This window comes from Manis pentadactyla, chromosome 7 (assembly GCF_030020395.1).
Source record: "Manis pentadactyla isolate mManPen7 chromosome 7, mManPen7.hap1, whole genome shotgun sequence".
In the NCBI taxonomy this organism is placed as follows: Eukaryota; Metazoa; Chordata; class Mammalia; order Pholidota; family Manidae; genus Manis; species Manis pentadactyla.
Genome location: NC_080025.1, coordinates 95,435,274 through 95,458,085, shown reverse-complemented (window position 1 = coordinate 95,458,085; position 22,812 = coordinate 95,435,274). Strand labels below are relative to the sequence as shown.

The 22,812-nt window shown below is 37.7% G+C and overlaps 1 protein-coding gene across 1 annotated transcript in view; it reads right to left on the bottom strand.

Moving 5' to 3' along the window:
- Positions 1-22,812, bottom strand: part of DNAH11 (dynein axonemal heavy chain 11) — a 363,375-nt gene that overhangs the window by 275,782 nt on the left and 64,781 nt on the right. The window contains exons 9-18 of the mRNA XM_057504579.1: positions 18,251-18,367; positions 13,746-13,883; positions 13,309-13,433; positions 12,456-12,651; positions 9,802-9,906; positions 9,253-9,645; positions 3,570-3,902; positions 3,099-3,353; positions 2,854-3,023; positions 2,415-2,637 (exon numbers count right to left, since the gene is read on the bottom strand). Of these exons, the coding sequence (XP_057360562.1) occupies positions 2,415-2,637; positions 2,854-3,023; positions 3,099-3,353; positions 3,570-3,902; positions 9,253-9,645; positions 9,802-9,906; positions 12,456-12,651; positions 13,309-13,433; positions 13,746-13,883; positions 18,251-18,367 (2,055 nt within the window). The remainder of the gene's footprint in view (positions 1-2,414; positions 2,638-2,853; positions 3,024-3,098; positions 3,354-3,569; positions 3,903-9,252; positions 9,646-9,801; positions 9,907-12,455; positions 12,652-13,308; positions 13,434-13,745; positions 13,884-18,250; positions 18,368-22,812) is intronic.

Genomic DNA, 22,812 nt, shown 5'->3' with positions numbered 1-22,812 from the left:
AGGGCACTGTTATCCTCCACATGTAACTTGTACTGCCTATGAATCTTATTTCCCTTCCAAGCCAGCCTGAATTACTGACACAGAAGCACACACATAGCTAATAGGGTGGCTCACTTTAAAAATACTATAAAGCCTAATACTTTCAATACTTCATTAACCTTAAGTAGTGAGTCAAATTTTTATAATACAAACTCTGGAGGCCAGGAGTAAACTCCCCCACATCAAATACTTGTTTATGATTGGTTTCTCTATGATATACTTTAAGGTCCAAGATCTGACTCAAAGAACATCCAAATCTTTCTAAAAACAGATATTCATAGTGCATTCCATTGTAACTATTTCATCTCTTACTCTTATTATATATCTGTTTATCCACATCTTACCTCAGTCCATGTCTAACTGGATTTTTAATTCTAAGGACAGTTTTACACTTAAATAGAATTTAATAATTCAGTAATTCATGTTTATTAGTTCTATATAACTTTATAGTCAAAAGAGTACTTGTAAATGCATTGTGGTATTTAATTCTCACAAAACAAAATGAGAGATATAAAATGGAGCAGCTGTGTGAAGAAACCATTTGGTAGTTCTTCCAAGAGTTAAACTTAGAATTACCACATGACCTAGCAGTTACAGTCCTAAGTATATGCCCCAAAGAACTGAAAACAGGGCCTCAAACAAATACATGTGCACCGAGGTTCCCAGCAGCACTATTCACAAAAGCCCCAAGACAGAAACAATCCAGAAGGCTGTCAATGGATGAGAGATGCTCAAGTTACAGTGTATACACACAGTGGAACGTTATTCAGCCATAAAAAGGAATGGAGTAGTGATACATGCTACAATGTGATCGAACCTCAAAAAATATTATGCCAAGGGAAAGAAACCAGACAAAAAATGTCACATATTGTATAATTCCATTTACATGCAGGATCTGGAATAAGTAAACCCACAGAGACAGCCAATGATTGGTGGAAGCCCAGGCTTGGTGGTGAGGGTGGGGGGAATCACAGCTGCTGGGAATGGAGTTCCTTTTTGGGGTAAGGAAAATGTTTTGAAACTAGATGCAAGTGGTGGTGACACAACACTGTGAATGTACAAAAGGCCACTCACCTTGAAATGGTTACTTTTATGCTATGTGAACTGCAAATTTCACCTCAAGAAAAAGGAAAAGAACAGAAAGTGGGATATTGGAGACAGCATAGACAAATCTTAAAAATGAGGTATCTGGAGGAATCTTTTCGTGAAGATGAAGCATTGCTCTGAGGCAAGCAGATGAGATGGACTCATACAGTACTTGGAAACAAATCCAAATTTGAGTTCCACGCTCTAATGACTGAAATAGAATTCAATCCATTTTTTAGTTAATGTGTCTACAGATCACATTTGCAAGGTTAAAAGTAAGCCCATCCTGGAAGTTGGTGGATGATGTAAATCTACTGAGGCATGGAATAGAGTCTCAACTGTGAAATCTGCATTCATGGTTTCAGTTATAACTAAAAGGACATTGTTCATCATTTGGCACATGGCAGCCACCAAGTTCTCTCAGTGCATGAAAATTGGAGGATGACAGAAATCCTGTTTAGGAGACACAGTGACTTCTCCATCCAAATTGGGCTTTATTTATTCTCTATTAACATGTCCATGATGTGTCCAAAGACTAGGATACTTTTCAACTGGCAGGCAGTTTTAAAAGAAAAATAGCTGGGACATAGTTCATGTGTGAAAGTGACAGTAAAAGTGAAAAAAGCTCAGGCTCTCATCACCTAAATGCCTTGAGAGACAACGACACTGGGGCACAGCAGCTTCAGAGTGAGTGTTGTGGCATGAAACACACCTAGATTCGGGTTCTTTCTTTCTCCATGTGGACTCTACAGCAGTCTCTAACAGTATGAAAACAGAGGTTTCCATACATCTGAAGGCCTAAGTTCAGAATGAGCATAACCTCAGTTTAACTACATATATTGTTCAAAGCAAGCCACAAATTCAGCTCAAAATTCAAAGGAAGTGGGGATAAACTCAGCCTTTGATGGAAGAAATGTCATGTGTCAGTTTGATGGGCATGCTTGCACGTGATCTGTTATAAGAGAATTGATGGGAGTTTTACCAGCAGGGAAAAGGCTACATAGTGTTATATTAACAAACATAGGTGAATAAATACACCTAAATGAGCACTGTTCCTTTTAAGGTAGTTGATTTGGATGCAATACTTTGAATGTTAGTTACTATTTGTGTAACCTTGAAAAAATTATTAAATCCCTTTAAGTTTCAGATTTCTAACCTGTAAAATGAAAGCATTAATATCTACAGTGTAGGTTATTATGAGGGTGTATAAGAGATGCATGTAAAGAATTGGGCAAAAGGAAATGAGCAATTTATGGTAATCATGATTATTTTACTACTACTACTCTTACCTCTAGCTGAATATAGACTTGCTCAGGCATCTTCTGTCCGTAGGTTTCCAAGAGTGTGATGGTTTCTTTCAGTGGTTCAAAGAGTTCATCAGTAGGTCTCTGTCGGCTTCTTACAGCCAGAAGATGCCCCATGATTTCAACTAACCCATCATGATCCCCCTCATTTAACTCTCTCTGAAGACCGGCATCTGTCTCCTTTATAAATTCTTGTAGCTCACTCAGACTATTAAATACATACACACAAACAAAAATTAAGCTCATTAAAACATTTAGAAGTATAAGACTTCTAACTGAATCTTACTTTCATTATTTACCTAAGATAACACTACTTATCTTTATTATAAACAGGCAGTTTCAATGCTCTTTGAAAAACTTCAATTTTAGAAAGCAATCAGATGTTAAAAGTCATAATTCCAAATATCAAAGCACAAAGGGCTACCTGCCAATGACAAATCTCAAAAGGTGCTCCTTAAACATCCAGCTCCATTTCTTAATAATGTTTAGCAAGCTCAGTTTGAAAGGCTTCATGTCCACCTTGAGCCAACTATCAAACACTTGGAAGTCATCAAACTTGCTCATTTGAACGTATAAAGCCTCGTAAGTGTCAATCTATAATTAGAACAAAATTTATAACAACTCAATTAAAAACCAATAACTACGTCAAATGCTAAGGGTTTTCCTTGCCTGTTCTTTGAATTGTTCAAGAGTTGGTGGTTGTTCGGGGGCATCTTCATTTACATGAGCATCCGTTTCCTCAGAGGACACAGTATGGCCACACAGGAGAAAATGCTTCATGAACTCAGCTCGGTCATCCACCCAGAAGTAAGAGTGTACATCCAGGGTATTTCTGAAGTCCAAGACTTTGTTGATGACATCTTCCACTCTCTTCATAATCTCCTGCCTGACCTCTACCAGGCCTAACATGTTATCCATATCATTCTAAATGAGAAGAAAACCAAGCATTTATTAAAACCAACCTTGCTCTGTCAATTATATGCAACACAACATTATCACACAGCAATTTCTCAAAAGGAAAGTAGTCGGTAAAATAAAAAATTGTGATGCCTTTTCTAAATTCTACTTTCCTTGTGCTCTCCATTATGCCAATTTATTTTTTAATCTTTAAAGACTAATATCCATTTACAAAGAAAATACCTGATAATTTGCAATTTCCAGATGTGCTGCTACTCGCTTCATCTGGGCAGACATTCTAAAACTACTGCAGAGCATTTCTTCTACCAGATCATAGAAGCCATCACCAGCTTCTCTTTCTAAAGAAGGTTTAAACACAATCTCAGGGGGCATTAAGATCATTTGTACTTGAAAAAATGGTACGGATTTCAACTGTTTCTCCGTATTCATCAGGAAGAAGTCTAAGTCGTGCATTATAGCCTGAAAAAAGCCTTCCACCACGATGTCATCAATGAATTCTACATAAATCTTCCAGGTCTCCAGAGAAGGACTGGCTCTGAAGAGCTTCCTATTCTCCTAGAAACATACAAGTATTAGTAGATGAGTATAAACAGTAATGCGTATAAAAATGAAAGTGCTCCATTTAAATGGATTGTTAAAGAAGGGATGCATTTTAGTGCATCGCACAGGAGCATTCAAATGCTAGCTTGCAGAACCTTGAGCTCAATGGTAAAGATGTCAGCAGGATTTTGTTAACATTTAGTTCATTTACAAAATACATTCATAAGTCACCCTTTAAAGGAAAATCATCTTGAAGATGGCTACTTCATATACAAACAAGGTACACATTAGTTCCCAATGCATTCCAGATGTACCAGACTGGCCTTCTAATTTTTCACATAACTCTATGTGGCCTTGGGCTTTGCCTTCCAGGACCTTACTTATAAATGACATTTCCCAAACCAGCCCTACAGAGAACGCTGTTCTGAGCTATCCAAAGATCATTAAGTCAGCAAAGTGCTATGTCTCAAGGCCATTCTTGGAGACACAGTGTATCTATTATATTGAAGTCCACTTAACTTGGTTTAACCCAGTAGTTTCCAAACACAAAGAATACATTTTGCAAACCACCTGCAAGCAGCCAAGTGAATAGTAAATGAAAAGTATACTTTTTCATCCCAAGGGATCCAGTTTATATCACTCGCACACAGAGATGAATCTAGCTCCTGATAAAGAGCTTAGGAAACACTTGCCTGGTGAAGTCTAAGCTCCCTTTGTGCTTCAATAATGTGAAGTTCTACCTCAGCATCTCCTAAAAGTGTGCGTGAAGCAATGGACAGGTCAGAGGAGAATGGCAGGGCCAGTGATGGAAGTGGTTAAGGACTGTTAGAGGTTGGGCACAGAGTGTGGCAGGCCTAGAGACATAGATTTGAAAAGGGTCAGGTGGGCAGCAAGGTTTATTCCAGAGATACCTCTGAGTGGCAAAGGTTATATAGTCTATGCAGGCCAGAGGGCAGATGCCCAAGGTAGAAACCGTGGTACAGAGAAAAGGAGACACTGGAATGAGAGCTAATTATAAGGTAGACTTTATTTGGTACTATGGATATATAATCCAGGATTCAAAGTGTGTGCTACATGCAAGAATCAGAACCGCAGAGGTGGTCTAGCTCCTGGTAAAGCAGAGCACAAATGAACAAGTTCTTTGTTTTAGGGGTTTCTTGCCCTCAAACAACTTTAAGAACTGCTCGTTTTAGAGATGCTGTCTTACCCACCATCCAGGTGGAACTATTCACACCTGTGTAGTTTATGTGACCTGTACCCCTGGGATTGTACAGTACACATACTGGGCAACTGTATGCAGCAGTCTTGGCTCCTTTGTAGGCACTAGCAAGAAGTATATTTCTTAGAACTGGAAAAAAAAATCTTTAATGATCATCTTGTTTGGTCTCATTTAAAAAATATGAAAACAAAGACCAAAAGTACATCCGGTGTCACATTTGTAGGAAATTAGCAGCTGAGCTAGGAAAAGAAACCAGCCTTCTTGGCTGCCCTGTATAGAGTTCTTTCCAACACATCATAGTATTGTACCTGTAATTGCCTCATGGTTTATACTTTTTCATCCCAAGAGATCCAGTTTATATCACTGTAGTGTTAGTTATAAGAATTGTTGTATTTTAAGCAATTTAGGGTAAGGGGAGAAAAAGAAAAGAGAGCTTGGGGTCACTCGATGATTGCCCAGGCTGCATCCAGACCCAGTCTTCATGGTCCGCCCTCCTCTCTCCCTCTGCTGCTCTGACTGCGGACTCCGCCCTGAGATCCCACAGCCACAAAGGCTGCAGCACAAACAGGCGAAACGGACACACCCACTGCCTTATTTCCACAGCTTTCCCAAACCACATTCCTCGGTGGAAGTCTGAGGACCAGGTTCAAAATCATGTGCTGCTAAGAGGGGAAAAAAAATTACTTAAAATTTGCAATTTATAGAAACAACTAATCGTTTCATCTCTGTTTTGAAGTTGAGTTCCCTTAAATTGTAAGTCTTCTCCAGGTCTCATTCTAAGAATAGTAACGGCAAAGCTTTTTATTTTTGACTTAAGGGAAAAAAAAAAATCTATTAATTAGTACAAAAATTTCAATCTCTCTCTCTGCAAAACCTTGTTTTGTAGCAATTTCTAGCCATATATTGGCAATATTTTCAATGCGTCTTAATCAGGATTCATAAATCTTACTGGTCTAAACCCCCAGATTAGGGTTTAGGAAATATGTATTTTTTAGTACTTAGAACATGTAACAGAAGAAACTAATTGTAATCCATCATCTGTTCTCTGTGAGACAGGTTCTAATGCCTAAACAATTGTAAGGTATCCTAAAAGTCACAGAAAAATTCACAGCATATCAGTGAACAAGTAGGAATAGTCAATGGCATGACTAAGTTCAGATACTGCTGAGAAAAAAATTCTAGACATCGTGGAACCCCCGCTGCAATTCCCTCAAGACTACCCAGGCTTTAGGTTGAGCCTTCAAAGGGAGTATGGCTCTGCCCACCCTGATTTCAGAGTTCAAGCTCTGTACTGTAAGAGAATAAATTTCTGCTGTTTAAAGACCTGCCTGTGGTATTTTGTTACAGCAGTCCTAGGCTGCTAAAACAGGCAGGAGTCACAGAAGGCAGGGACAAAGTCTTTGTCCTAGCAAATTGGTATCAGCAGAGAAAATTAAAATGTTCTTAAAAATTTTAAACAACCTTGGAAGTCAACTGAAACTTTGAAATCTATATTAATTTTCTTGTTTTTTTAAATTTTTGCCACACATACTCAATACATCATATCAAGTGTACCACACCTTTCTTTTTGGTAAGCAAGCTCCTTACCCTTCAAATGCTTTCTTTACTCAGCATCCAGGATTCCACTGCTTCCATGGTTTTCCTCCTGTGTCAGCTGTTCCTCTCCCCTCTACCTGGTTCTCTGTCTTCTGCCCAGCTTCTGAAGGGTGGTGTGCCCCAGAGAACAGTCCTTGATTTGTTTTCACTCTAGCTGCACTCATTTTTCTCTTCCAGTGTTTCAAAGTCTTTCTGAGTCAAATACACTAAATACTTTGCAGATATTGTCTGTGTGTGTGTGTGTTTGTGTGTGTGGTCTGTCTGCCCTGCCCAAGGGAGAGAGACTGTGGTCTGAGGACTGCATCTCTCTACAGAGAAGATTCCATCCACATAACCAGGATGCTCAGAAGGAAGTACAGAATACGCTATTTAATTCCTGTCCTTTTTCCCTCAAGAAGACAGATGCAATGAGAAATTAGCTTCCCAAGGCCCCCATCACCAGCGCTGCTCACCCATGAGCCCCATGTTCCTCTCCTTTGCCTTCTCTCCCTATTGCTAATCCAGATGAACACTCCATGCTCTTACCTAAAGCCAGCTGCCACATGTATTTCATATAAATACTATTCCTTCAAGGACTTTCCTCCAACAACTTTTTCCTCTCTACTAGATCATTCCAAATAACACATAATCATCATCCTGAAACATTAGCCATATTAAAAATGAGATCCTCCCGATCCCTGACAAATGCACCGAGGTCCTGCCCAGTTTTTAGTGCCACCACATCAGAACTCCTCAGGAATGTATTAGTGTTCTTGTGCCATTTCTCCTGTGCCCTCGGCAGCCCACTCCAAGCAGGCTTCCTCCATCAAGTGAGCTCCTGTCACAGTCACCAATGACTTCGGTGCTGCCATATCTGATGGTCAATCTCTGGCCTTGTTTTGAAGATGAGACAGAATTAAAATCTTCCTCCTCCTTAAAATCCTTCTTGATGTGACTTCCAGGCCATCATACCTCTTGATTTCCTTCTGCTCCACTGGCCTCCTTTACAATATCCTGTGCTAGATCCTCCTCATCTCTCTGGCCCCAGGGATGACTTCAAGGCCAGTCCTTGGACCTTTTCTCTATTGACAATTAATTCCTACATGATCTCATCTAAATCCATGGCTCTATATATGATATACATGCTCCCAACACTCAATTCTGCATCACTTGTCTGGACTTCTACTCTGAACTCACAGTTGTAATACCAGCCTACTCAGAATCTCCCCTGGGGCAGATATCTCTCACAAACATGCCCCAAACCAAATCCTGTGTTTTCCTACAAAATCTGTTTCCCCGCAGTCCTACTTTTTTCAGGAAAGGGAAACTCAAATCTTCCAGATGCTCAAACCAAAAACCTTAAAGTCATCCTTGACTTCTTTCCCCTGACTCAGTACAGCAAATGTGTAGGTCCTACCTTGAAAATACATCTATCACAGACTGCTTCTATCATTACCATCCTGCCAGCCATTATCACCTGGATTATTAAAATAAATTTTTTAATGGTCTCACTGTTTACCATCTCCTTGCTTCCCTATAGATTCTGCTCAAAAGGGAAAACCTTAGAGCAGAGAGTCTCTGGCTATTTCCCCTCGGAGCAAAAGCCAAAGTTCCTATAATAGCCTGAAGATCTCATGTGATATCCCCACAGTACCTTTCAAACTTCATCCCCTACCACTCTTCCCCTTGCCAATTCTGCTTCAGGCATGCTGGGCTCTCTAACTGATCCTTAAGCAGGGCAACCATGCTCCTACCACAAAGCTTTTACACTTTTCTGCTACCTAGAACATGCTTTTCCTGATATCCACAAGGCTCATTCCCTTTCCCTTTCAATTCTTTGCATAAACACAACTTCAGTAAAGAGGCCTTTCTAACCCACTTCATAAAAAAATAGACCCCCACATATATAACAATTCCCTGCCTTTCCCTCTGCTCTGCTGTATTTTTCACCATTGCTCCTTTGACCAATTGACATATTATGTATTTGTTATTTTCTCTATCTTCCCTGACTAGAATGTAAGATCCAAGAGAAAGGGGACTTTTTGAGGTTTTTTGTTTGTTTTTATTTTCCTGTCTTAAGTTTTATTTTATTTTCTGTCTTTAAGTTGACAACCCTAGAATAGTGCCTGTTACTGTTTTTAAAAACTCAAGCATTAGTTAAAAGGAGACCAATTCCTGCTGCCATCCTTAGGAGATGGCTGAGAGAGTTACATGAGAGGATGTAAAAAAGATGACTGGCTCATCTAGGCATTCAACAAACACCTGTAGTTATTAATAGCATCGGAAAGAGGATGTAAGCATGACAAAGATTAGGATCTCATCTCTAGCCTTTCAAAATTGTTCCATCAAATATCTCATATTCCAATCTCTTCCCTCAGGAATATGGAGAGTGAGGGCTACAGAATTTATAGGCAAGTAACAAATTCCTCCATTTTAAATATTTAACAAAACCATATATTAAGCTCTTTCAGGCCCAATAAGAGAGTCCTGCATTATTACATTAAATATTTCTCCTCTTTTCTAACCTAAAAGAAGAGATCAATAAAATTTCAAGACCTTGAAAGCAATTACCTCTACCAAGTTGTGTATCTTGTAGCCATCTTCTTGAATTAGCCTGTATTTTCTAGCAAACAGATGACTCTTGTCCTCCAGAGTAAAGGCAGTCTCCCTCCTGTGCTCTCTCCTGGGAAGGAGCGTACACTCAGCCCAGGCCTGCATCGTTTGCTGGATGACTTTAACATTGCTCTGTGTGCGCTCCACTCTGTGCTCCAACTCAGAGGTGGCTGTCCTCACCCTCTCGATGTATCCCCAGCAGTCATCCTGCCATGTCAGCGACGTTGCGGCTGCTTGTAGCTGCTCATCCATGGCTCTCAGCTCATCTTTAACGAGAGGGTATTCAACTTCCAGAAGAGTCTGCTTCAGCTTATTATATCCTTGCACACTAAGTTCAAGATTTCTGTTGTACTGAGCAGAGAAAAATACCAAAACAGGAAGTGCCTAATGTATTAAAGCTACTTTCTCTACCTTAGAGACATAAAAGTATCATAGGGTTAACATGTTAATTATTAAAATATAGAATAATTCTATTCAAAATATGCCCTAATATCTAAAAACACAAACCTTTAAAATAGTGTTTCTTTTTTTGAAAATGGCTAAGGCTGAATCTGGCACATCTGATTTCTTTAACATCAAAAGGTATTTCACTTCTCTCAATACAGCCACTAGCTATTAAAAGAAAATAAAGAATTATTACATATTTTAATAATATCATTCTCTTTTAACATAGGTTAAAATCAAAACACTTAAAATTTCACCCAATGATTATTACAAATTGTCAAAGTAAAGAGGATTTTATTTCTTAAGCTTTTTAAAGGCAACAATTACACATTCCATCCGATGTAGAAGTATAAATTATAAAGGTGTAAATCACTGACTATGGCCACTGTCAAAGAGAAAGAATTCAAGCAAAAGACAGTAACGTATGCACAAGATCTGAAATGGAAGTCCATAAGTGGGTCTCGGTCTCTTCCCAGTTCTGTTGATTGTGCGATAATTTTTGAAAACAAAAATTTGTTCCAACATGATTGATCAACTAGGGAGCGATGTGAGCGTACCACAGATTTTGTCATTCCTTATCTGAAACTTCATCAGCAAGAAACACTAGGTAAATGCTAAAAAGTTCCCCCAACTGAACTGACAGTCTTAGGACTAAGCAAAATGCTCATGTGCATACACCTCAAACATCCACCAGGTACTTCAGCTCACAGGTGTGTGATAAGCCCGCCCACCCACTTCTGGTGGTACTTCCTGCCTGGTTTCAGGGAACCCTCCTCTACCACTTCACAGAAGCTCACAAGTCACAACCCTTCCAACACCCACGTCGACGAGCAAACTTCAGTTCTTTAAGGGAAATCGTCATATTTTCTGTAGTATTTATGTATTACTTAACCATTTAAAATGTATAAAACTATGCCGCTGTTCTTCCTAGGTGCCTATCTGGAAAAGTTTTTGAGTACTGTACCCCTGCCCCCCATTTTCTATATAAACCCTATGTTTTTTTAAATTGTATTATTATTATTATTATTTGGTATCATTAATCTACAGTTACATGAAGAACATTATGGTTACTAGACTTCCCCCATCACCAAGTCCCCCCCACAAACCACATTACAGTAACTGTCCATCAGCATAGTAAGATGCTGTAAAATCACTACCTGTCTTCTCCGTGTTGCACAGCCCTCCCCATTCCCCCACCCACCACATTATACATGCTAATCGTAATGCCCCCTTTCTTTTTCCCCACCCTTATCCCTCCCTTCCCACCCATCCTCCCCAGTCCCTTTTCCTTTGGTAACTGTTAGTCCATTCTTGGGTTCTGTGATTCTGCTGCTGTTTTGTTCCTTCACTTTTTCTTTGTTCTTATACTTCACAGATGAGTGAAATCATTTGATACTTGTCTTTCTCCGCCTGGCTTATTTCACTGAGCATAATACCCTCTAGCTCCAACCATGTTGTTGCAAATGGTAGGATTTGTTTTCTTCTTATGGCTGAATAATATTCCATTGTGTATATGTACCACATCTTCTTTATCCATTCATCTACTGATGGACACTTAGGTTGCCTCCATTTCTTGGCTATTGTGTGATATTTCATAAAGTAGCGATTTTTAGAAATATATGTGTCATGCTGTAGAATTGAGTGTACCCCTAAATACAGGATCTGAGGAAAGATCTATGCAACATGCTTAAAAAGGTAAACCAGTTGACTTCCTTAACTTGTCACACCATGGATTAACTAGTTCCGTATGTTTTGTGTTTATAATCTCTTCAGGTAGAATCATAGGAATTATCCCTAAAATATCTCAGAAGTTTAGCTTCTGTAAGTCACTTTGATGAATTAGAATCCTCAGTTTTCTAGGTCATATATTTGTATATGTGTGCTGAGGTTTACAAACCAGGTTAAGTGATGCTACTTTGTAATATTTTAAGGGAACAGATCAGAACTTTGGTGCAGATTACGGCAAACTCAGTGAGGGTAACTTTCCCACTTCTGGGGCATACACTCAGACCACCATGAAAAAAAGGGCAATCATGGAAAACAAATATATGATCTTCACTACTAAAAATTCACCCCGATGTTTACTATTTTTTTTTGTAATGGCACCTTACAAATAGATATTCTTCTAGATATTCTTCCTGTAAAGCATATTTGTGTAGGTAAATAAAAAATAAAGCTTTTGTGCCTCCTACCAAGCTCTCAGACTTGAAGACAGGTTGTTTAAACATATTTATACCTACATGTATATCATATTTATCATACATATGTACATGTAGTACTCTCTACATAAATATACACACATACATATATATAATTGCTATTCAAGTTTCTGTAGTTTATTACATAATATAATCAAGCCAGAAAATATCTGATAAAAGAGTAATGATTGTATTCAACTAACACTTATTAATTATTGCCAAGTGCCAGACATTATGATACAAATACAGAACACAAAGATAAAATGTAAGCATCCTACTCTCAAGTAACCCATTATCCAGGAAAGGTGGGAATGGTAAATAAATAGTTACGAGGCAAAAAAATGAAGAATAATTGATATAGGATTTGGAAAACAAATCTCCAAAATAAAGACCTATTTTCCAGTTATATTCTTCATAGCACTGATGTTTTCCCAAAATAAAATAAAAATGACTGGAAGTATCAGGAATATATTATAATAACAGCATCTATAAGATATTTTAAAAACATCAAACCCCTACCTTTGGATCAAAGTTGACACTGAGAAGACCATTTATGGCATTGAACTTAACCAAAGGTTGATTCAAATTGAATTCACAGATTTCATCCACGTTACTTTTCCATTCATTATAGATACGATTTTCAAATTGGTCTAGCAAAGTTGTCATTTCAATATACTTCTGATAAACTAAAGCATCATCAGGACTTTCCAAGAATCTGCAGAAATACAATTTTTCTACTTGTCTGTATATCAGATTTCAGCTTAACTACTTTGCAATAATATAATACTCAATAGAAAAAATAAAACCATAAGAGAAATAAAAAAGGTCAAATAATTTTTCTACTTTTCTATATATTTCAGCTTAACTACTTTGCAATAATATAATATTCAATATAAAATATAAAACCATAAGGGAAGAGAAATAATAAAGGCCAAATGATGCTTTCAAATTGTCTTTGCCGTAGAAGATACAGTGAGGAAATGAATGGAACTCCAACAATTTTACTAAATGCCAATAGCAAAGAGTTACCAGTTCCTACAAAGAAGAGGAAGGTAGAGAAAGCCTGTGAAATAAAAGGAATGCTAGTTATTGGAGCAAGGAGAAATAGTAACAAAAAGCTAAACATATTGTGGATAAAAGGAAGAGAGAAAAGAAGGACCTGTAAACATGGAAATATATGAAGTTATGAGTCCAGTTAAGCATATTTAATGAATATAGTTCATTCAATGAACTGAACGAACTGAGTTCAGTCACTGAAGAATTACATAAGGCAATGACTCTTTACTTGCTAAAATGCACAGCTCACTCCACTATATAAAAACTGCCTGTATCATTAGAATAACTGTACCATGAAATTAGCCTAAGTACTTACAGATACTGTAGAGATGCAAAGTTTGACCAAAATGTTTGAAGTCGTTCAAGGATCTCTTTAGCCCATTTGATATTTCCTGAGGTAAATGGCATATTCTTGTTAACAACTACATTTCCATGTTCAATCTGCAAATTGATATTTTGGTGAAAAGGAAGGAAGGGAACATTCAATCAGTGTGCATTCCATCCTTATAAGCAATTGTTTATTTTGGTACTTTTACAGTACAAATATATAAAATATATGAGTTAAGTAATTTCAGCAGTAGAGTTATTCCTAAAGCATGTTCTTCCTCTCTATAAGGAAACCAATTAAATAACAGCATAAAAGTTCTAGTGCCTAGATCTAAACTTTAGATATCATTAAATACATTTCTACTGATGGCCATTATTCACAAAAATGATGCTCTGGGTGTGTTCAACTTTAAATCCCTCACTTACCTGTTTCATGTGTTCATTATATAAGTGTTTACACATATCCAAGTCTGCATTAAACATATGCACTAGTGTGCTGTAATGTGGGCTGAACATTTCCATGACAACTGGTTTCTCCAGAAAATTCCCAGATATGGTCAAAAGCTATAAAAATTAAAGTAAAAGAAACGTAAGAACCAGAAGTTTTTAATACAAAGCTATTTTCTCCATTAAACTTACATGTCTAGAGGTAGAGCAAAAATCAAGAAACTACAAATATCCTGTAATACCTCCAAATCTAAAACATATTTTTCCAATAAAGCAAGTTCTCCATGTAGTTTTCCTTCCTCAGTAGAAAATGAAAGCAGGCAAAAATGAACCACAGTTTGTCAGTAATCCCTGCTCACACATTCCACTGCCTCTTCCTGCTGGGTACCAGGAAAAGTTTTAGAAGATGCTTTGTGGGTATAAAGCAGAAGCAAAATTTATATATCCTTTATTTGTTCTTCCCTTGTACATGTGTCCTCTTTAGATATAAGAATATCCACAGCAAGAACCTCTAGGTCACACCATCAGTAGTTATCTGATGCACCAGCCACAGCAGCTATCCTGCCTGGGGCAGCCCAGGTCCAGGCCACACCGTCCAGCCACCCCCAGCACGGCGGCCCGAGGCAGCACCGGTGACCGTTCCAAGCACAGCGTCTCTGCAGCAGACAGTCCCTGCAACATGAGCGTCATGGCTCATAGTAATGCCTTGAGCTAACTACATTCTCTCTCAGAAGAGAAACAGGGCATAGCAGGCTGAACCTATACCAGCCAAATTAGGAGTGAACCGAAACTACTAGCAAGCAGAGGAAGCCAAAGAGTAGCAAGACAGAAAAAAGACGTGGACTGAAACAGGACCATGTTATGAGCAAGCAGAAGAGTGCAGGTCCCCCAAATTCTTGCTCAGTCTGCGGAGGCCCTAGATCCAAACTCACCTTCACTACCAGTTTCTACAAAGCTGAGCTCCCTGCCGAGCCTCACCGTGGGTTTCCATCAGCCTCCTGTCTTATCATCTTGCGCCCTGTAGATTCTTCTGTACGCTAATGTGACCCAGCTTTCTTTGCAAGTAACAATTAATTAAAGTACATGTTTTTGTGTAAGCAATGTTTTATAGTGCTGACTAGGTACCAGGCACGATATTTCAAGGGCCTTAAAGATGTTGTTATCACCTGCTCCAAATAAGGACACTGAGTTATAGGGAGGCAGGAGCTCGCCCAAATTCACACAGCTAGTGGCTGAGCTGACATCTGACATTGGGCAGTCTGCCACTGGAATCTGTTCTTCCCCGTGTGGCCCCTCAGCAGCCAACGTGCCATTCAATAATATTTTGTTATTTGCTTACTCTGTGTAGGCTTCATAAAATGTTAGTTATTAGGCATGTTATATGGATAACTTGTTTTTATTTCAAAGAAAATATTTCCTCAGAATAGCTAAATATAATCCAGGAGGCAGAAAACCATATACCAAGGTTAACACCTTGTTAGCAATGTGGTGAAAGAAAGTGAGCTTTTTTTTCTTCCTCTCAGGGAAATGAGTGTCCCCAAAAATTTGTTTTCTTAAAAAAACAACTTCATTGTAAACATTTATATACATTTCCATAAACTATATTCACTGGAGGAAAAAAAAATTCAACACAATGAAATAACTACAAACTAAAATGAAAATCTAACCATATCTTAGAGGCCAGTTTAGATAAACACCTTCTGACTTTTTTCCTGGGAATATATGATAATTATTGTAGACACTGCTAAGCATTTTAAATCTGCTTCATTAGCTGCTACCTAGCAAAATGTAAATTATTAACTTTCTTCTTATGACCATTGTTTTGCTCAGTTTGGATTTCATGCTAACATTCTAATGTAAACACTGCCTTGTAGATTTAACAAAGGAATGTACCCCAACAACAGCAGAGAAATATTCATTTCACAACATTTTCGAACACTTAACATCACCACAACTGAAACAATGCCACAAGCTTCCTAGTTACATCACATCTTACCTACCTAGCATGCTTAGTGGGACTTAACTCCAAGTGTAAAGGAGGAATGACACAGAAAATATTCTTGTAGGAGGCTGTAAAGCCAGAAAGCAGTAGTAAAAATAAGTCTTAACCTTTTAGGCAGTACATATTATCATAATTTTTCAACATCATCCCATACATAAAAATTATTCTCCATATGAGAATAAATGTCACTTGAACCTCTCACTTCCTTGTCAGAGTGGAACTAAGAGCTATTTTATAAAGAATATAGACTTTTTCTTCATACCAACCTCAAAAGATTAAAGATGGACTCCTGCTATATACTTCATTCCCTAAATATCCCACTTGAGACCTGTAAGATTTAGTTTTCTTCTACCTCTCAATTTAAGTATGTAATATGACTCTTCATAATGCTGTTGCCACTATTCAAGTAGTACATATTTATATCTTTTCCTAGGTTTGCCTCTTTCAGAGTTTTTAATCTGTTGCTGCCTGAACCATATACACTTCAATATTTTATAGTTTTCAATTATATTGTCTGAAGACTTCTCTAGATACTTTTTAATCTTATGCACTTCAGTCTACGTTCATGAAGACACACTGTAAACTTTAGAGAAACATCCATTAGCGTTTTCCTTTGTTCTGTTTTTTTAGTGATACCAACATTGTAGGTTTTGACCTACAGCTTCGTACTACAGTGGGACAGTGTTGAGTGCCACTGTCCTACCTGGCCATGTCTTTGCCAAGAGCACGCATTGTATCATGGTCTTCAGAGAAAAGTCTGCAAATATTTACTCCCTGGAACACAGCAGTAAACCGTTCATCATCCTATACCTATGGTAGAAGTCATTTTCTCCCTAAAAACACAACCCAGTAGTTTTTTCCTCTGTTACTCCTCTTCCTGCAGTTTACTGTCATTGTTGCGTCATTTCCGTACTCTGCCAGTCAGCCCACCTAACCTGAAGCAGTTATTAAGTGTCTGCTTTATCTAAGGCATTGCAGGACATGATCTTTATGTAACAAGGGCTGTAAGATGATGTGCCATCCCTGTAGGGCTTACAAGGCAGGAGCTCATCTTACAGGTTTCAGTAGACAAGGTACATGTGGAAAGTTTAAGAAGAAAACACATGACAAAAAAGAGCTAAAATTGTTTGGAGGAAAAACAAAACAACTGGCATGTCCTAGAATCAAATCCATATTGGTGGTTTTGAGAAGGGAAGAGAGATTTGAATTAGAAAAGGTATGAGCCTCTATGATTGATGCTTCATCTATGCTCTTTATTCCAGTTATCTATAAAAGCAAGAAAGCAAAGTAGCCCTAGTAACAGAGAGCATGATTGAATACTATGCAGCCACTAAAAATAACAGCGTCAAATTCTATTATAAAATAAAATATTTATAGCTGGTTTCTAAGTAAAAAATGGTTACCAAAGAGAATCAGGTGTCATTTTTGTGAAAGAGAACTTATCTATGCATATCCAGTCCAAGAAAAAGTACTGACAGTATTAAATACAATTGTTATTTCTAAGAGATGGGATTACAGGAGGTTTAATGTTTTATAACAACAGGCTGTATATTTTGATCAGCAGCACCTCAGTGTCACCCATGAGCTCTTAAAAAACAAACAACCATTTGATCCCCCTGAAGTGTCCATTTAAAATAATTGACTGGGGCCAGAAGACATTAGCAGCTTCACCACCATCTGACCAATGCATTTGAATCTGAAGGTCAAAATCCAACAAACAAATAAAGTCTGTGTATGTTATATTGTTTTGCTCTGTCATTTTCAACAAATGGTGCCCATGATTCTCCAACTGTGTTTCTTCTGATAACGCAGCCTCAATTTCTATTTGGGATGTCATATGAATTTATACTTGACTTACAATTCTCTTCTCTGACAAGCAAGTTTCACATCAAGTCCCTTTTCCCTACACTATGACAAACATTCTTTTATGTTTTAACGTGTCTGTAATTGGACATTATGAAATCAATGGCATGACTTGTCATTTTTCTTTATTGGTACACAAAATAAAATAATGGCATGTTTGATTATTGATGGTGTCTTAAATTTGATGAAATACAGTATGTAAGTTGATTATTGTTTGTCAGAGTAATAAAGTCGGCAAGTGTACCCAACACATGTAAACAATGATAAAGGAATAAAATTCTTGAATTAACAGATATTTTTCATGTTTCATTGTGGCTTAATTTTGGATCAATATTTCAGAAGCCACGCCAGACTTGCTCTACTGGTAATGGGAGCTAAAACACTGTGAATGCAAGAAAAGATGAATAGTCAAATGCCCTACAACTGACCTTGTCCAAAGTAAACTTCATTAGTCATTACTGCGTTATTCAAAGTTTATAATTTAATGAGCTTCATGTGAAGAGATTGTAACTAGTTAATAGTTGACCTGGAACACAAAGGAATGTATTCATTCTTGTTATTGCACAGTCTAAATTATTAATTAGTAAAATGTTTTTATGGAAGCTTCTTCAGAACTAACCTTAAATGCAGCTTCTAGACCATGGCAGTTAAAGAAACCTTCACAAAGAATTGTCCCAAGTCTTCTGTCAAAATCCAAAATTTTGGACTTAAACATAACATAATCACTTTCAAATTCCTGTCAAATTCAAAGCAAAGCATTAGTTTATAGGAAAGAACACAACCATAAAAACAGCAATCCCATAAGCATAACACCTCTCTCTTCCTCTTTGTGTCTCTCTGAATGATTTTATTTTTCTTAGTAGGACTCCAGGGAAAATCAAGAAAGAGCTTAACTGTTCAAGGGGCAGCCGTACAGGAGAACTGAACACTTAGCACAGTCAGCCCTGTTTTCACAATTCTTTTCATTGGCTCAGACCCCAACATCAGTACTTTGACCCCCCAGTCTGTCTTCCCTCTCCCAGTCCATTTGGATTACACATGAAAAAGCAAAAGTTTTCCAAAAAGAAAATGGAAAAAGAACCCATTCTCATGATGACTTCAGTGTACCTACAAGTTTAAATAGGAATTTTGCTTTGTTTTTCAGGGAGTAGAAAAACCTACCAGGAAACACTATTTCTTCAGGTGAGAAGCAAAATCACAGGTCTGTAAGAGAGCATCACTGGGGGTAGAAACAAAACAGAACACTCTTACATTGGCCCAGCTTCCTCCTAATACACAGCCAGCCACTCCCATAATGAAAGAGGATAACTAACCGCTGCAGCACAGCCTGCAACTCAGTCTTCAGTGCAGATGTCTCAGAAATTCAGAAACACTTTGGGCATTCCAGGCAAAATGCACCTGTAGTGCATGCCTCACGTTTAACAAAAAAATAGTTCTCTCTTGCCTCCACACACTGAGCCTCCATCTATTAACAACAGTAATAATGATGACGGCTAACATTTCTTCAGTTTTCTGTTCTAAATGCTCTTATATTAACTCATTTCTTACAACAACATATGATGTAGGTAATATTTTTACCAATTTATTAGTGATAAAACAAACTCAGAGACATTAAATAGTTTGCATTTTTTGGTAAATGGCAGTCACACCATTGGTAAATGGCAGAACCAGAACTTAAACTCTGGCAACCTGGCTCCAGAGCCCACACTCCAGCCATGATGCTTCTGTGTTTCTCTGAAGGAATGCTCCCCAGGCCGAATTTAACACTGAGAACAAAGAGAAACAGCAAAGTTCTAGGGCACTGAGCCTCACACCACAATGTTACAGTTAGCATCAAGAGGAAGTCTCCACTTGTCCTGAATTAGAGTCAGATGATCTCTTCATTGAAGGATCACTGACTTTCAAAAATAAACACAACTTCCCAACAAGTTCTAACAAGCCTAACTTAACCTTCTTCTCAGAAATGGCAACAAGGAACATACAACTTACAATCCTCAAACATTATTTGAATACTTAGTAAATAATATCTCAGGGAGGGGAAAATGCTAATCTCCATCTTAGATCTCTCTTCCCCAAACTCTTACTCATTCAACCCAACTTCAGAACTGCTCATGAACTCTCTCCTAGGAAATCACACAGACACTTCAAACTCATCTTGCAGAAACCTGAATATCATCTCTACAAAGCAGCTCTTCCGGCAATCTCCCTTACACCTTTCTTTCTTGGTCAACCTTTTCTCTTACCCACGTCTTGAAGATGTCCACTATTCTCCATCTCTCCAGCCGTCACCCCTGGCTCTAGCACAATTACCCCTCATCTGAATTTCTCTTAGCCATTTAATAGCTACTTTCTTTGCCTCTACTCTTGTCTCTGACTCATTCTCCAACCTGCAGTCCAAATAAGTTTTCCAAAACAGAAATCTTACTATGTCACTCTTATTTCTAATCCTCCAATTCATAATCTCAGTTCAGGATCCTTAATTTTTTAAGACAAAGTCTTCAAGTCTTACCTACAAGGCCCTATGTGGTTTGGACCCTGTTTTGCTGCTCTCAAGCCTCCCAGCACCTCCCCGCTTTCACACTCTAGGATCTAACCACACCTGCCTCATCACATCCTGAGTAATAGAGTTCTCTTCACTCCCTCTTCACCTGCTTCATTTCTATTTACTTTTTGGTTCTATTTACCCATCAGTTATTCTCAGTTTGCATTCACCTCTTCTGGGAAGAGTCCTTCACAAACTCTCTCATAGCACTCTGTACTTTTCTTACCCTAACACTGGGCACACCGTGTAACTCCCTACCTGTAGGCCCCCTCTGAATTTTAAGCTCTCTAATGGCTGGGATTGTTTTGTTAGTTATAGTACCAATACTTAATGGAGTTCCCAGTACACAGCTCACTCAATAAGCATTTTCTGGAGAATGATATACTTGTGTTACTCAAGAATCATTATAAATTTTTTCTACATTCTGAAAACTGCAAACTTGTTATTTCCATTATTAGTGACACGGGAAATTGTGGAAGAGTTTTAGCTAGAGAAATGCCATGGTTTGACTTAGCTCCTAAAAGGCGCTCAAGCTGCTGTGTGAATAGACCCTATTGGAACCAAGGCAGGGGCTGAGGGAGCAGGTCAGAAACAAGTGCAGTCATCCAGGTCAGAGGTTAGATCTGGATATATTTTCAGGGTATACCTGACAGAACCTGACATCACGAGAAAAAGAGCAAGTCTTCGTGAATTACTCAGCTGGACTGAGAAGTCCATTACAAGTGCCATTTAATGAGTTAAAGACATGGAAGAACAGATTTGGAAAAGGCAAAGCAGGGGTCTAGCTTTGCATGTTTATTTTGAGATGTGTATTAAATATCTAAGTGGAGATATTGAGTAGGCAGCTGAATACATGCTATGTGTTTGGAATTTAGGAAGGTTCCTTTACCATTATATACAAGGTAATTCAAGCTTTTGGTAGATGCTCTTTATCAAGTTAAGGAAGTTCCCCTCTATTCCTATTTCCTAGAGCTTTTATGAATGGGTGTTGAATTTGGTCAAATGCTACTATGCATCAATTAACAGAATTATGTTTTTGTCTTTTCACCTGTTAATATGGGGGTTATAGTGATTTTCAAATACTGAACCAGCCTTGAATCTCTGGAATAAACTCCACTTGAACATGGTATATAATTCTTTTTATATATTGCTCAATTCTATTTACTAATAATTTGTTGAGGATTTTTACATCTCTATTTATGAGGGATAATACCTTGTACTTTTTCCCTTTTTTGCATTATCTTGCCTGGTTTTGGTATCAGGATAATAACTACTACCTTCATAAAACAAATTGGGAAATGTTCCTCTCTCTTGTATTTCTGGAAGAGATTATGTAGAATTGGTGTTAATTCTTAAATATTTGGCAGAATTCTCCAGTGAAAACAATCTGAGCCTGGACAGTTCCTTCTGGGGAGTTTTAAAAATCACAAATCCAATTTCCTTAATGGCTATAGTGTTATTCAAATTTCATCCATCACAAGGAAAAATTTTTAATTATGTTTGGTAATGGATGTCAACTAAACATATTGTGATAATCATTTCACAGTATATGCATATATGAAATCATGTTACACACCTAAAACTAATATAATATGTCAATTATATCTCAATAAAAATATTATCAGTTTCATATTGGGTGAGGTATGGTAGCTCTGGTTTTCTGAGGAATTGGTCCAACATATCCAAGTTGTCAAATTTATGTGTGAAGAGGTTGTTTTTTGTCTGTTGGTAGTCCCTATTATTCTTCTGATGTCTGCAGAGGATGTAGTGGTAGCCCATTTTATTCCTGATTTTGGTAATTTGTCTTTTTTCCTTCTTTGTAGTCTTGCTAGTGCTTTATCCTTTCAATGAACTAGCTCTTAGTTTCACTGATTTTTCTCTTATTTTTTCAATTTCATTAATTCCTGCTGTTTATTATTCCCTTCCTTTTGATTGCTTTGTATCTACTTTGTTCTTTTTTTTCCTCTAGGTTCTAAGGATGGAAATTTCGATTACTGATTCGAGGCTTTACTCTTTTTAATATACACATTTTGATGCCACAACTTCCCATAAGAATGGCTTTAGTGGTTCCCACAAATTTAGAAATATTTTCCTTGTCATTCAATTCTCCATGTTTTACTTCCCTTGAGATTACTTTGACTCATGCAATTTTTGTAAGCACACTTTTCAATTTCCAAATGTTTAGAGATTTTCCTGTTATGTCTCCATTATTGATTTCTAGTTTGATTCCACTGTCAAAGAATATATCCCATATGATTTCAAATCTCTTAAATTTGTTGAAAATCTTTTAGCCCTGGTTACGGCATGCCTTGGTAAAGGAGCACTTGAAAAATAATGAATTTGGCTGTTGTTTCATGGAGTGTTTTATAAATGTCAATTCGTTTGATGGTATTAAGTTCTTCTATACCTTTGCTGATTTCCCCTTTACTTGTACTTTCAACTGATGAGAAGCGAGCATTGAAGTCTCCACTAGAATTGTGGATTTGTCATTTTTCTTTTCAGTTCTTAAAAAGAACTGTTTAGTTTCTGTGCTGTTATCTGATGCAAAAACATTTAGATCTACTATGTCTTCTTGGTGGATTGACCCTTTTATCATTATATAATGATCCTCTCTGGTAATTTTTTTTGTGTTATGAAGG